Raw genomic sequence first — 13,694 nt, 5'->3', positions numbered from 1 at the left:
ACTCTGAATTAAAGATGATTAAAAAAGGTTCCTGTTATCCTTTCTGCAGTATTACAGATGGATAAAAAAAGAACCTAAGTATGTTAAGTTCAGAGTGACTCTGTACATAGTTCAGAGCTCAGCCACATGGCTGCTGAAGTCAAGAATAATTTTTTTTTCCTGGCCTTCACTGGGCTAAGGATCCTTAATGAACGGTGAGAAGGCTTCAATTCAGACTAAGCTGGCCCGTGTGACTTACAGGACACAGAACTGAAAGGGGTCTCTTGGTCCATCCAGTTGAATCCTCTGCTATTTCAACCACTGTTATTATATACGCTTTTCATAATTTGAATTTAAGTAACACCTGAAAACCACACATTCCATCCTTCCTGAGCATGAATGCCAGAGGACCTGTATACCAGAGGATTACAGGGTAAGCAAGGAAAGGAAGGTTGTGGTTCTAAGCTGGTGCTGTTGGGTTCCACCTTCCTCCCCACCCCAGCATGAATGCCAGAGGACCTGTATACCAGAGGAGTACAGGGTAAGCAAGAAAAGGAAGGTTGTGGTTCTAAGCTGGTGCTTTTGGGTTCCACCTTCCTCCCCACCCTTCACATACTCACATGTTCCCCCTTTGCACCAGTGCTTGTCTGATCCTTCTCTGGTGTTCAGAAAGCTAATGCAGCTCCTACTCCTTCCTCCCCTTCCCTCTCTCCCCTCCAAAAAGAAATAATCTGCCACTTTTAAGGCTCTGACCAGTTCACCACAGAATCAGATGAATGCTTGAGCAGCTGGGAAAGGGAAAGACTGGCTTAAACTGTTGTAGAACTACAGCCCAAGAAAAAAATGAAGCAAAGCCCTTTTCATACCTGCCACCCTGCATAGGTGTCATCTGTCCATGAGGTGTTGATGCTGGTGTTGGGGGCTTCAAATCGCCTGGCACTTCTGTCATGGAATTACTACCTGTAGACTGTGGAGTCTGTGGACCTTGCAAGGAACCAGAATTCGCTGGGAAATTAAAGCAAAAGGAAATATTAAAAGGTAGCAGCCAAATTCCTGTGGAAATAATAATCATCAGGGAGAGAAACTGATTCTTTCCCCCATAAGCCTGCTTGTACCATGCATCTCAGTACTTTATAACTTCCCCCAAATCCTCTGAGATCAAGATATGCTGTGCAGTAATAGCCATCATCTTTCCTAGAACCATGAATTTAATCTGCTGCCTGAAGCAACATGAACGGAAATCATCTAGATGAAGGATCATTTAAATCAGAGGTCAGAGATACAAAGTTAATTGTCTATAGTTTATAACAGAGTAAATGAAGGTTGTTCTTTGGCACAGCTTCTTTACATAATCGCTATTGCAACGTATACATTTATAAGGCAAATTTCAGCCAGAAGCTTTTCCTCACAAATTTAAACCGCTATATTAATATATAAATTCATAATTTCATTTACCACTAAAAGGCAGATGTTTCCATGGTGAAACATGGCAAATGATTAGTGGCACACTGCAACCCTTGCCATCTTTGAGACAGCATGGCAAAGGACTGTATTTAAGAAATGCAAAAGGCGATCTGGGATAAGAAGAAAGCAATCACTGAAAGTAGAAGTTGAACAGGAGGCTATAGCTAACACTCCCAATGAAATTGTAAAAATGGACATCTTAACAAAATATACTCAGGGTCATTGTAGACTGTATGTAATAAGACCACATCAATTCTGCAAAGCACCTATTTCTGCTGCAAAAGCTTCTATGTTGAGATCTCAGAAAACGGTAAGAGTACCCGCACTACTGTCCTCCTTAACCATGGTAAATAGCTATGTTCTTGGTATGACAACAAGCGTAGGAAAGCATGTACTGTTCCGTTCCGATGACACCGAGCAGTAATAAGGGCATTAAATGAATAATACATCATATAAGCTAATAATAAAATACATCCAGACCAGTCTTTAAACTATATGCTGAAGTTACTATTTTCACGTGACTACTGAGGAGAAACACACCCCAACCCCAGAGATCTTTTGTAGTAGTTTTCTGATTTAGAAGGTGGTAAGTGGGAATTAGTAACAATGTCTAAGCCTTGGATCTGACTGGCCTCGAAGCAGAAATGCTACCTGAGGAGAACTTACAGGATTCAAATCTTTACATGCAATTGGGGAAAAAAAATCACCAACAGAAAAAAAATCACCAATCTAATAGACTCAGAAACACATCACTTTGTTTTGAGAGGTCCTTCTTTTCTATGAACTTTCATGTAAGCGTTTTATAGTGCCTGACTATCTATGTTCAACAGCCAATTAACAAAACTTTTAAAATTACTGTTGGAGGAAAAATTGGAACAAGGAGTATGTTTTTTTTTCCGTATGTGAAAGAGAGAGTAGTTTATAATTGACTCAGAATCCTAGAACACTCATCATCTTGACAGGCAGAGCTTGTTTTTAACTGAAGAACACCTTTTTTGTATGTGTTTCATTTATATCTGTAACACATGTTCCACTATCTGGAGATCAGTCTCAGTAGCAAGTGTGTATTTAAAATCCACATTGTGCAGACCACATTGTTCTTGTCCTCAGCTTTCTGAGGCATGTTTGGATTATGCTCACATAGTAATGAGGTTCAAAAAAAGTTTAAGAAAAGCTCTCTGATTGCATTAATACAGTAACAACATTTGCAACAACTAATGCTACAGTTGACTGAAGGCTTTAGTGCTATAATAAAACAAATCCATATGATAATAAAAAAGCCATCACGTTCACATAAAACGAGCCCTTTGTATATATGACCCCTGAGTGAGCCAAGATCATTCTCCTGCCCTTGAGCTTTAAACAAAATTCTAGATTACTTCTAAAAAGCTTGAAAGCATTTCTGAGTTAAGCCACACATTGTCACATACCATCTTGTTATATTAGAACCATGTAAGTAAACAGCTTAGTGTACCAATACACTTACTGTAAAATATGACATTGCCTAACCCTGCATATTTCTCTTACCGTGGGCTATTACACAGCGATTAAGTTTTTTCCTATCCTACGTGAGCAAGAACTTAATTCATATCTAAAGTAAGCCTAGAGAAAACAAGTAAAATATTTTTTCACTATTTACGGGCTGCATGAATACAGAATCTTTATTATGAATAACAATGTGTTTTATATAGTCTTAGATAAGGAAAGGTTTAAAAGCAAAAAGATGATGTCCAACTGAAAAGCTACAAGTCAAATTTCTATCTGCTGGGTGGTGGTTATAGGGTTGGTTATTTTTCCCCCACCTCTTTCTAAGTGACTGCTTATAAACAGCTGAAAAAATGGAAGACAAATGCTGTCTTGAGAGGTGCGAAGTTTCTGGCACTGCTTGGTTAATATGCTTTGCTCTTGACCTCTACTGGGTCAGGGACACTTCTACAGAACAGGGACTGCAAGTGTTTCAATCTCTGGATTAGGTCATCAGCTACCAAGAAGAGGCTAAGTGTGGAGATGACCTACAAGCAACTGCGAAGACAATTATTTCTATGTCTTAGACTCACAGATCACTGAATAGTTAATCTATGTTTTAGTAATAGCATCAATGTAAGTAGCACATTCTTGAAAAAGAGTAAGTATGTACTCTTAATGGCTACTGTTGGTAGACCAGGTACATTTTTTTAAGCAACTTAACCTTTTCTTGTAGGATGTGATTTTCAGTACCTTTGCCAAGCTTCAGCCAATCATCAGGAAGTCATCCTGATGGATATTCCCCTCCAGCTAATTTTGGTTTGGAAGTTTTCAGCTGGAGCTGGCCAGCTTGTTTTAAGAATATGTCTTTGAAAATACATGGTCCTCTTCTGTTGTCCCCAAAAGAGAAGTATTTTACTGTGAGTCTTCCAAGCCAAGTATATACTTGGTCACCTTTTTCACACACAGCACCAGTGGTCCCTTCACTGTTTGAAGAAGAGACTTGGTGGTAATTGTCGGGATGTGCCTGTGACAGGGAAAGTACTCTTGGTGTTCCAGTGTTTATTCTGATTTGGCCAAATTCTGAAAAATACCTGTTTATATGTAGAGATTATTAGCTTGCTATACATTCACTGCTTGGCTTTCTGAAGATCCTGTTTGTACTTGTTTCAGACTGGGGGTGAGCAGGATTCTCACTGTAATTCAGCTCCTTTGTTCATCTGGGCAGTCTCGAATGTGGAGCTGAGCACGGGAACCTAGAGCCAGGAAGCCACCCCACACAAGCTCTCATGGTTACAACTGGAGGTTGGCAAGCAAAGGCTTTCTGACTGACAACAGAAAAGGAGACTGAGAAGGGGACTGGGAACCTGGAAAGGGGATACGGATGCTGCTGAGATCAGGTTAGAATCTGAGAAGTCTGAAGTTGCATGGACATGGTACTACACAGGGAACACCAAGGAAGCCCAGAAAATGTACCTAATCAGAGTTAAAGCACAGGGAAAGAATCATAAATGGCTGGATAAAGAGACCAAGAGTTCAACACTGGGAAAAGTCCAATACTGGGCATATGAGCAAAATTAAATTTTGCACAAGAGGTTGTTAGATGTGTGTTCCTTTTCTCAGAGAGTCTGTTTAGAGATGCTGTTTTCCAGTTGTGCAGAACATGTAGGGCAACAGATGAGATCATATAAAGGGCTATACATGGCAAAACTTAAAAAACTGGCACCCAGAATTAGCAGATACTCATGTAAATTTTTTGGTAGCCCAGTTCCTCTTCTATAGAATGGGAATCATACTACTCTCCTTCTCAGATGAGCATAGCAAAGGCTGATTAATACTTTTTAAAGCCCTCAAGTACAGTTGTACTGAAGAGAGAAAAAAATGAGAAAATTTGTAACTCTCAAATGTTTGAGTCTGGTTGAAAACTGTGGCACAAGTAAGGCTGTGTACTGAAGAGTGAGGATAACACAAAATACTGAATAGTTCACTGAGTACTGTTTATACCATGCACGGAATGACAGACATTTCATGGAAAAAATTTCAATGTGACTGCGTAATTAAGAGTGTATTGAACTGTATATGCACAAGGAAACATAATTAAGGTTGCAAAGATTTTATCTCACTTCTGGCATTTCCTAACCTTTGAGCACTTGACTTTGCATCAAAGCAATATACTTCAAACAGTTTTTGGATAAAGCACGTGCACGCAGGTGCCTGCATGCACACACGTTAAATGCAAACTAATTACGTTCTCTCACACATGCGTTTTACACACATTGCTATTAGCAATGTTTTCTAGTTAAAGAATATGAAAACAACCCTCTTCCTTGTATGAAAGTACCATATTCCTTTTTCACGTTTCACCTTACATTTTACATTTGCTAAGCTGCTCTCTGAAATTTTTACATCTATCCTTGCAGGGTTTTTATTGTGATAGATGTTTAATTTCGATTGTGGACATCCTCAAATAGAAACCGTATCTTTTAAAGTGCTTCATAAGCGTCAGTATTAAACAAAGAACTAAGAAGGAAGACAAACAACAATCTTCTTTTAGAATAGGTAATCTCTGCTTACATGATTCTAACAGCTGACTTGGGGACATCCAGGAAAAAAACTCTGTGTACATAGCTACCGAATTCTTCATCTCACATCCACATCTAAGCAACACTTGTCTTTCAAGTGTCACAACAGATGCGTAAGGATATGCTTTTAACAAAGGAAAATCCATCCAAAATTAAATAAAATGAACATCTTTGTCATTGAGAAGGTGAAGTCCTACAAACTCTTCCACAGTTCACTCAACGGCACGTGTTCTTCTTGGCAGCATGGAATTATAGCACCGGCATGGCTTCTTCTTTGCAAAGCCTGCACGGCAGTAAGTACTGCTTTCAGGAAAGACCCTTTATTTACCAGAACAGAAATATTCAGTTTTAAAAAAAAAATAATCTTTCTCTAGCCAGAAATTTTTTCCCTTCAGGAAAAAACCAGAAAAGAAGAATGCAACCTCTTGAAACTCCATTAACATGAGGCCTGACATGCTCTCTAGGATATCCCTACCTTTTGCCAGAAGCTACAAATGTATACTCTAAAGTAAACAATGGAAAGGTTACTGAAGGTTAAGTACATTCACATACTTCAGAGTGAGCAGCCAGCCGCCACGCTGGGAAGATAATTTACACAGCACGAACCCAGTGCCCCAGTTAGGCCAGGCGGGGGGCTGCTGGCTGCAGCAGGGCCCCCCCCAGGTGGGTGCGGGTGCAAGCATGGGGACACCTCTGCCTGTCCCCCCATCCACCCCTCCCGACCCTTTGCCCATCCATCTTCTGTGGGATTCCCTGGCTGGCCTCATGACACGCTCCATGACATCACCTGCCTGCTAATAATAGCACTTCAGTCAGCCACCCGCCAGCAGAGACGGATGGGTTTGGTTACAGACGCACTCACTGAATGGCTGTGTCGTGTGGTGTTGTGTCGCGTCCCCCCCCCGCCATCCCCCTCCCCAAGTCTTGTTTCTCTGCTGCCAAGGAAACGCAGGGAACACACTCTTGGCGTGCTCTGCTCCCTCTTTCCAACACAGGCGCACAATTTTCCAGGTTTGCTGTAATGAAATCTCCGTTGACATCAGGGCCAGCTGCTGAGTGCTACTCAGGAGCATCCTCAGCTGCACCACTGTGGCCATCCTGTTCATGCAGTGTAGGATAAAACACTCAGTCTGTAACTTCGAGTCTCGTGCGTACGTAACTGCGTAGTGCAGCTGAGAATTTACAGTGCCAGTGTACAGCAATGGAAAATCACTCCCTCACACTGATGCTTTTTTGAAATTTTTTCTCCAGGACCCATTCATGCTCAGCATAATGCCCCCCCGAATTATTTTCAGTCTAGAACTTGCCACATAATTTGTGGATATTTTGGTCAAAACTATCAAACACACATTACAGGAAGAGCATTTTGTCTTTGCACCCGCTTCTGGAAAGCACTGGAGTCCTAGAAGGATGCTTACGAAGAACCTACGATGCCTCTCTCTCTGTAAGGGATTTTCTGCGCAGCAAAAGAGCAGTCAACAGTTGACATGGACCGTGGCACGGACCCAACAATCAGGATGAAAGGCCAACAGGGGTCCTCTAATAGCTACCCTGTCATTAGGCATCTGCTGCTGGGCTTCACTGCTGACGGCATTATCTGACCCAGACAGATTTAGCTATGATACAAAGGCCTCAGCCTACCACAAGCGCATCTCCAACTTGCACAGCCTTGGAGCAGTGCAAGCCACACCAAAACACATTCAGGCCCCCACCCCTCCCTGTGTGTTTTATGAAAGAACAGAAGAGGCTCTGACAGCAGTGTGAAGCCAGAACCTTCATTAAAATAGGCAGGTAATCCTACCCCTAACACCCTGGCTACTGTGCAAACCTCTGCTGAAACAAAGCCAACCAGCCTGTCACTTTGCTGCTCTACCCTCGCTCACTCCTTTTTTCAACTTTTTGTAATTGCTGACACTATCCTGAATTGCACTGTGCATAGCACTGAATTATTCACTCCTTTACATACCATTTACCTTATTAACGATGCTGTAAAAAACAGAAGTGACGGGAGAATCCCAAACACAGTGCTACAAGCAAATGGACTAACACATGGACCCAGATCACTGCCTTTTAGTCCCATAAATTAGACTTACACTACGCATCCTTTCCCTGACTGGGTTCTTCTGTGGGAATCTTCTCGCTGTGGTTGTTGCACCGTGTTGCCTAGCGTTCCCCCTCTGAGTGCATTCTAAAGGTCCTCTGCGAGGCAGTCACGTAATCACCCCTTGGGTGCGGGGCACCCGCAACAACTGATTTGCTCTGAACTGCGCATCACCGTGCTCCCACCTTGCATAACATCCACCTGGGAACTACATCTACTTAGGAACTGAATTCTCCTCTTACCAAGAAGGCTGCCAGTCCCTCTATATTCTTATATATATTTCCTATATATTCCTATGAGCAAGCTTAGTTTTATAACCTTTATGAAGATGAGCAGATTTTTAAACTCTCATGGCCCTGATTTCATAGCATGAGCTGGTTAGAATTGGACAAAATACAACTCCTCTCTGAGACAAGTCCCCCTGGTTTTTTATCAGAATTAACCTCAGCCCTAATACTGTAACTCGTTCTCTGCAAACAGATTTGGCTTCGAAGTGGCTCTGCCTACACTGAGCTAACTGCACAACAGAGGCTAATGGTTAAAGCAAGGACCTTTGGAGCCTATTGTTTCTTGTTGTATTGGGCTCCCATTCCTCTGAATGCCAAAGAGTAACAGATTATCTAAAGTACATCTACAACTCTACTTCTTTTGTGCCGTTAAAATGTTAATGTCGGTATATACTAAAGGAAAAGGAGCAAGAAAAAAGCTGACTATTAAAGAGAACAGGCTTGTACTCTCTGCAGCGTCTATACCTCAGCGGGATTTCATGTACTAAAGCTGATACACACTGGGAAAGCCTTTCTCCGTACAGAAGTGCAGTCCATTCAGTGACACGAGCTCTTTTCTCACCAACAAAACAAACCTTGAGATCTTTGCTTGCTTCCCCCTCTTCTAGTCTCTATGTCCTGCTGTGTTTTTATTTTAGAAAAATAGTTTCAGTTCTCCTCATAGACAGCTTGCTTGAATGTTATGATAAATTTAAACATGGTCTTTGCCATTTTCATCTGTAGCATCAGGATGCAAAAGGACCCTCTAAAAGTGGTAGGTCTGACATTTCTATTCCTTTGTTTCAGGTTTACATATTTACATAATGATTCTTCATCTCAAAATTCAGCCAATTTAAGGTGATCAACCCCGAACCAACTACTGAGAGCGGTCTTGGAGGGAGAGGGGTAAGGGAGGAGAGAGCAAAGCAGAATACTCTTTCCTTTTTAGCACTGCTGTTTAGTTTTAGAAACAGATTCATTTCCTCTTCACCCTCCTTAACAAGTCCTAACGGTTTTGGCTCCCTTTACTAGCCTTCTCAGGAGGTGACAGGCATGTCCAAAATCTTTCATTTTTTGCAGTGGTGCACATTCACAACACTCTATGCTCATTTCAGACAAACATTTTGGACTGTCAGCTTCACTTCTAGTACCAAGTATTTTTTCCCATCTTCTAAACTTGCCTTGCAAAGTAACCTAGTTATCTTCTCTACTAAATAATCAGCATTGGGGTACCTGATAAGCCTAGGTGCTAACAAGGTGTAGGAAATATTCAAGGTATTACACAGACATGTACCTAGGAAGATTTTAACTAAATGCTCCCCAAAATCTTTACACTGAATACATCAGGCTGAAAAAGATTTAAGCCTTACCGCCTTTAACTTTTTATGTACTGACAAAGTGCTATCATAACAAATGATCTTTTAAAAGCTAGAACTGTATTATGTAATTATAAATGTCTTTGCAATTCTCTGGTATCCATGATAGGAGTTCTCAAACTGGAGCCATGCAAACAGTCTGGAGAGCTTGCTGGGTCCCTGACTCGCCACTTCCCGTTTTCAACCAGTGAACAGCGCTAAGGGAAATGGAGGTATTTAATATTTTCCTAATACTGCCTTCTAATGCAGAAAACTGCTGTAAACATTCCAGGAATTACATTCTCTAGGCAATAAAAGAAAGTGGTCTAACAGTAATTGGTATTAACAAAATTATTTTGTTGGTCAGAAAAGCCTAATAACCAGCAAATCAAAGGAAGTATTTCCTCTTCCATGGGTAGTCCAGAAGTCAACATCGTAGACTAATACTACACCTTTTCCTATGTACTTAAAATATTATGACTGAAGAATTTGCCTGCCTTGAATACCACTATCCAATCTTGAGAGTCTTAAGCTGAAATAAGTTAGAAAGAAAACAGTACGGTTTCAAACACCACGCTGCACGTGCAAAAATCAACAGCCAAAGTCAAGCATTTCCAGTTCCAATTTTTCAGATGAGAAGATAAAGACAATGATGCTAACGACTTATCTGACATACAGGATTAGCAACAAAAGAACAGAGAGCGTGCCTCCAAACTATGAGGCCTGGCAGTGGGGATACACCACACTCAACTCCCTCCATCTGCCACACGTTCAACATCAGTTGTATCAGAGCGACCATCTGAGACCCGATGATCAGTTCAGCATCTGCCACCCTGACTCCAACTGAAGCTTTACTGACCAACAGCTGTGTCGAAAATTCACAGCAAGGAAAGTGCAAGTACCCGAATCTGGTATTGAGACAAATGGATGCTCCTTTTAGTACTGGCTGCCTCGTGCCCTACAGCGCAAGCGCATCCTTGCAGAATGCTATTCTTTCTACTATGCCAACGTAACTCTGAATATTAAGGGTATGCTGGTGCACACGTCTTTGCATGTTAGAGCAGTAACAAACTAGACACGTGACTGTGGATGGCCCTTCAGAGTTAAATCTGATGATTCAGGGGCTAGCTCCAAGTTTGAAAACAAGATGCCAACAACACATTTATCTTTGTTGTTCGTCCAGCATTAGCAAGGCATGCTTCTAAATATATAAACTGCAACCTAGTATCTTTTGCATTCAAAAAATGGTTGTGTAAGAGGCTGCAGTTTTTTTGACTTACCAGGAGATGGCGGCTGAATCTTAGGTTGTTTCTTGGTATCTCCAGTGCTGAAGACTTCTGGAGGGGGCTCCTCCCCTCGTTCAATCTTGCACTCGAAGGCAAACAGGTACTGAATGTATTGTTTTTTCAGGGAGCTGGCCGCGCTGCTCGAAGTGCCAACGTTCAAGGTGGTTGCCAGCTCACGCCACTTCTTGTTTTTATTAACCTAGCAAAATAAATGGCAGATTCATTGGTTTGCAGCAAAGTGGTTTGTTTAAGTCAGGAGACAAAAAAGGGGGAAAAAAAAAAAGGGGTTACTTTTTTTATTTTCCTCTTTTAACTAATGCTCATCACTCCCACACACAGTAATGCATAGACAGTATTTACAGTTATAAAACCATTAAGGAACTTACTGATAGCTATATAAAAAGCTTTGCTTGTGGAGAGTCTTCCGCACGGTGCATCTTTTAAATGCCTTGCACTCTTCCAGGGCCTATGCTCTTCAGTTAGCAATCCATCTCTGAGCAAATGCACGCTCATTCTCTCTCTCCGACACTCGCCCACACCCACCCCATTCTAATTAAAAAGCAGCTTCTAAAAACTAATTTAGAAAGCAGTAAGGGCGTTATTCTGCAATTTAAATGTTTGAGCACTGATATGAAAAACTAATTTTTCTCCAAAATAGCCACCACCTGTCAAACAGTCCAGCCTGTAATTCCTGGTTCAGGTCCTTTCACTTTAGAGCGTCTTGCAGGAACAGATCAATGATCCTTTGGCTAGATGAGAGGCCCGAGTGAAGTGAGGCCCCTTAATTAATTAAGGCAGACTTCAAACACACAGGGCTAGTCCAGCAATACTCTGTATTACTGTGCTGACTGCGCAACTCCACTGTGAGTCTTGTTTGCAGTGTAAGGCTGAGAATATTGAAAGACTCTGTTCGTGAGTTCCTCAAACACAGCTGATCTCTAATAACAGCGAAGTTCATTTGTCATCCTGGATGATGCCACTGGCTCGCTCATCTGTACCACTCACCCCAGCCAGTATTTTTGCTGTAATACCAGATGCCCCAGAGTTCATTCAAGCACTTGTGCAATTGCTAGGTATGATCCAGGGAGGGGAGACAGCACTGAAATAAATGGGCTCTAAGTGTCTGAGCATCTCGGCTTTTGTTGGGGAAGAATCCTGATTCTTGCCCACCATGATGACTGCTACTTGCCCTGAGGCCTGAGATTTTAGTGACTCCAACTTAACTTGTATAGCTACAAAGGTTATCAGTAGCCATACTGTTCCTAAGCCTGCGTGCCAGCAAAGGAAACATTTCTTAAGTTTCCTTCCGTGTTTAGTAACACCGTAACTGCTGCCAGTCAGCAAAGATCTTTTGGGGATAGCATCAATAGCAAGCAGGTTGGCATGGCTATGCAATGTGGTTTTATTTCTCTGGTACATCCTGCAAGAACCCTGGAGTTAAAGGAGATGAGATTTTCATAAACTGCCCCTGTTGAGGCTTGAAATCCAGCTACACAGCCCTTTGTGCCTACTGACTTACAGCTAAGTGGTGCCTAATGAACACATTGCATAATGCAAACAGAAACATTCATGCCTAAATGCCCAGTATACTGGCATTTAGAAGAAGACTGCCAACAGCTGGTCTGTTCATGTTGGGACCCCATCAATTGCAACTATTCAGACAGAGAATATGCACCAAGGCTGCACAGCTCCGCTCCCTGTCACTCCCCGGGCAGAATCATGAGATGTGGAGTGCAGCAGTTGGAGCAACAGCTTTCTAGGAGAGCATCACACAGATGCATTTAAATAAACCTCAGCAAGCAAAGCTCTGTTCTCAGTAGCCCCGAACAGATAAACACGGTGACCAGTCATGTGGGCACACCAGCAAAACCAGGAGCCTTTATTTTCAGTGTCAATTTTTACCAGTACCGAAGCACACACATTTGTAACTCAAGCTCTTTCAAAAATCAGTCTAAGTGAACAGCATCTATTCTTTGGCAATGCATAATGTCTGTCACTGCAAATCAACACTGAATGTCCCAAAATAAAATAAATTTCCACAATAGGCAAACATGAATGACTCCCTAGAATATCCCATCTGCCCCCCATCTTGCTCAATTTTTGGTGCTAAGAGTCATACCACGGGCACAATCACACTGCATGAGGCAGAGCAGCTGCATGATACGATTTACCTGTAATAAAGTTTCTGAGCTAAAAGTAATCAAATCTTTATGATGCTGGGGGGCATGAGCTGATCACTAAAAATGTCAGGATAACGTCTCTTACCCATATACAGCATTTAACAACTGGCAAGGTGAACTATATTAGGTTTCTCTGCCTTCCTTTAATAACAGGAATAGCTAAAATCTCTGGACTTGAAGGGCCAATGATCTAATTCAGTAGTCAAATCCTATGTTGTGAGATGTTGCCTTGCTGGAACATGTCCAGAGGAGAGGTGGGGGTCGGCCTCTTCTCCCTGATAACGGACGATAGGACAAGGAGGAATGGTCTGAAGTTGCACCAGGGCAGGTTTAGGTTAGACATTAGGAAAAATTTCTTCACCGAAAGGGTTGTCAGGCTCTGGAAGGGGCTGCCCAGGGAGGTGGTCGAGTCCCCATCCCTGGAGGTATTTAAAAGATGGGTATATGAGGTGCTTAGGGACATGGTTTAGCGGTGGGATGGCAGTGCTAGGTGAACAGTTGGACTTGATGATCTTAAAGGTCTTTTCCAACCTAGATGATTCTATGATTCTATGTCCTCCTCAAAATAGCATTGAAAATGGTACTAATTGATGTTGGACATTTCTTTCTTGAACTAACCACATGGATTTAGGACAAGGGGGAATGGTTTGAAGCTGCGCCAGGGCAGGTTTAGGTTAGATATTAGGAAAAACTTCTTCACTGAAAGGGTTGGCAGGCTCTGGAAGGGGCTGCCCAGGGAGGTGGTCGAGTCCCCATCCCTGGAGGTATTTAAAAGATGGGTATATGAGGTGCTTAGGGACATGGTTTAGCGGTGGGATGGCAGTGCTAGGTGAACAGTTGGACTTGATGATCTTAAAGGTCTTTTCCAACCTAGATGATTCTATGATTCTATGTCCTCCTCAAAATAGCATTGAAAATGGTACTAATTGATGTTGGACATTTCTTTCTTGAACTAACCACATGGATTATTAAAATGTGCTCTCTTTCTAAGCATCTAATTTGTTTGCCACATTTCTG

General features: G+C 42.0%; 1 protein-coding gene across 9 annotated transcripts in view; it reads right to left on the bottom strand.

Moving 5' to 3' along the window:
* ARID1B (AT-rich interaction domain 1B) overlaps positions 1-13,694 on the bottom strand; it is a 300,848-nt gene that overhangs the window by 14,562 nt on the left and 272,592 nt on the right. For all 9 annotated transcript variants that reach the window (XM_035899774.1, XM_035899768.1, XM_035899771.1 and 6 more), the window contains 2 exons: positions 10,492-10,696; positions 846-984 (listed from right to left, as the gene is read on the bottom strand). In XM_035899774.1, coding sequence (XP_035755667.1) covers positions 846-984; positions 10,492-10,696 — 344 coding nt within the window. The remainder of the gene's footprint in view (positions 1-845; positions 985-10,491; positions 10,697-13,694) is intronic.

Source organism: Egretta garzetta, unplaced genomic scaffold, assembly GCF_000687185.1.
Source record: "Egretta garzetta isolate BGI_Z169 unplaced genomic scaffold, ASM68718v1 scaffold397, whole genome shotgun sequence".
NCBI classification, from domain to species: domain Eukaryota; kingdom Metazoa; phylum Chordata; class Aves; order Pelecaniformes; family Ardeidae; genus Egretta; species Egretta garzetta.
The sequence above is the reverse complement of the archived record's forward strand: the minus strand, read 5'-3'. Positions and strand labels throughout refer to the sequence as shown.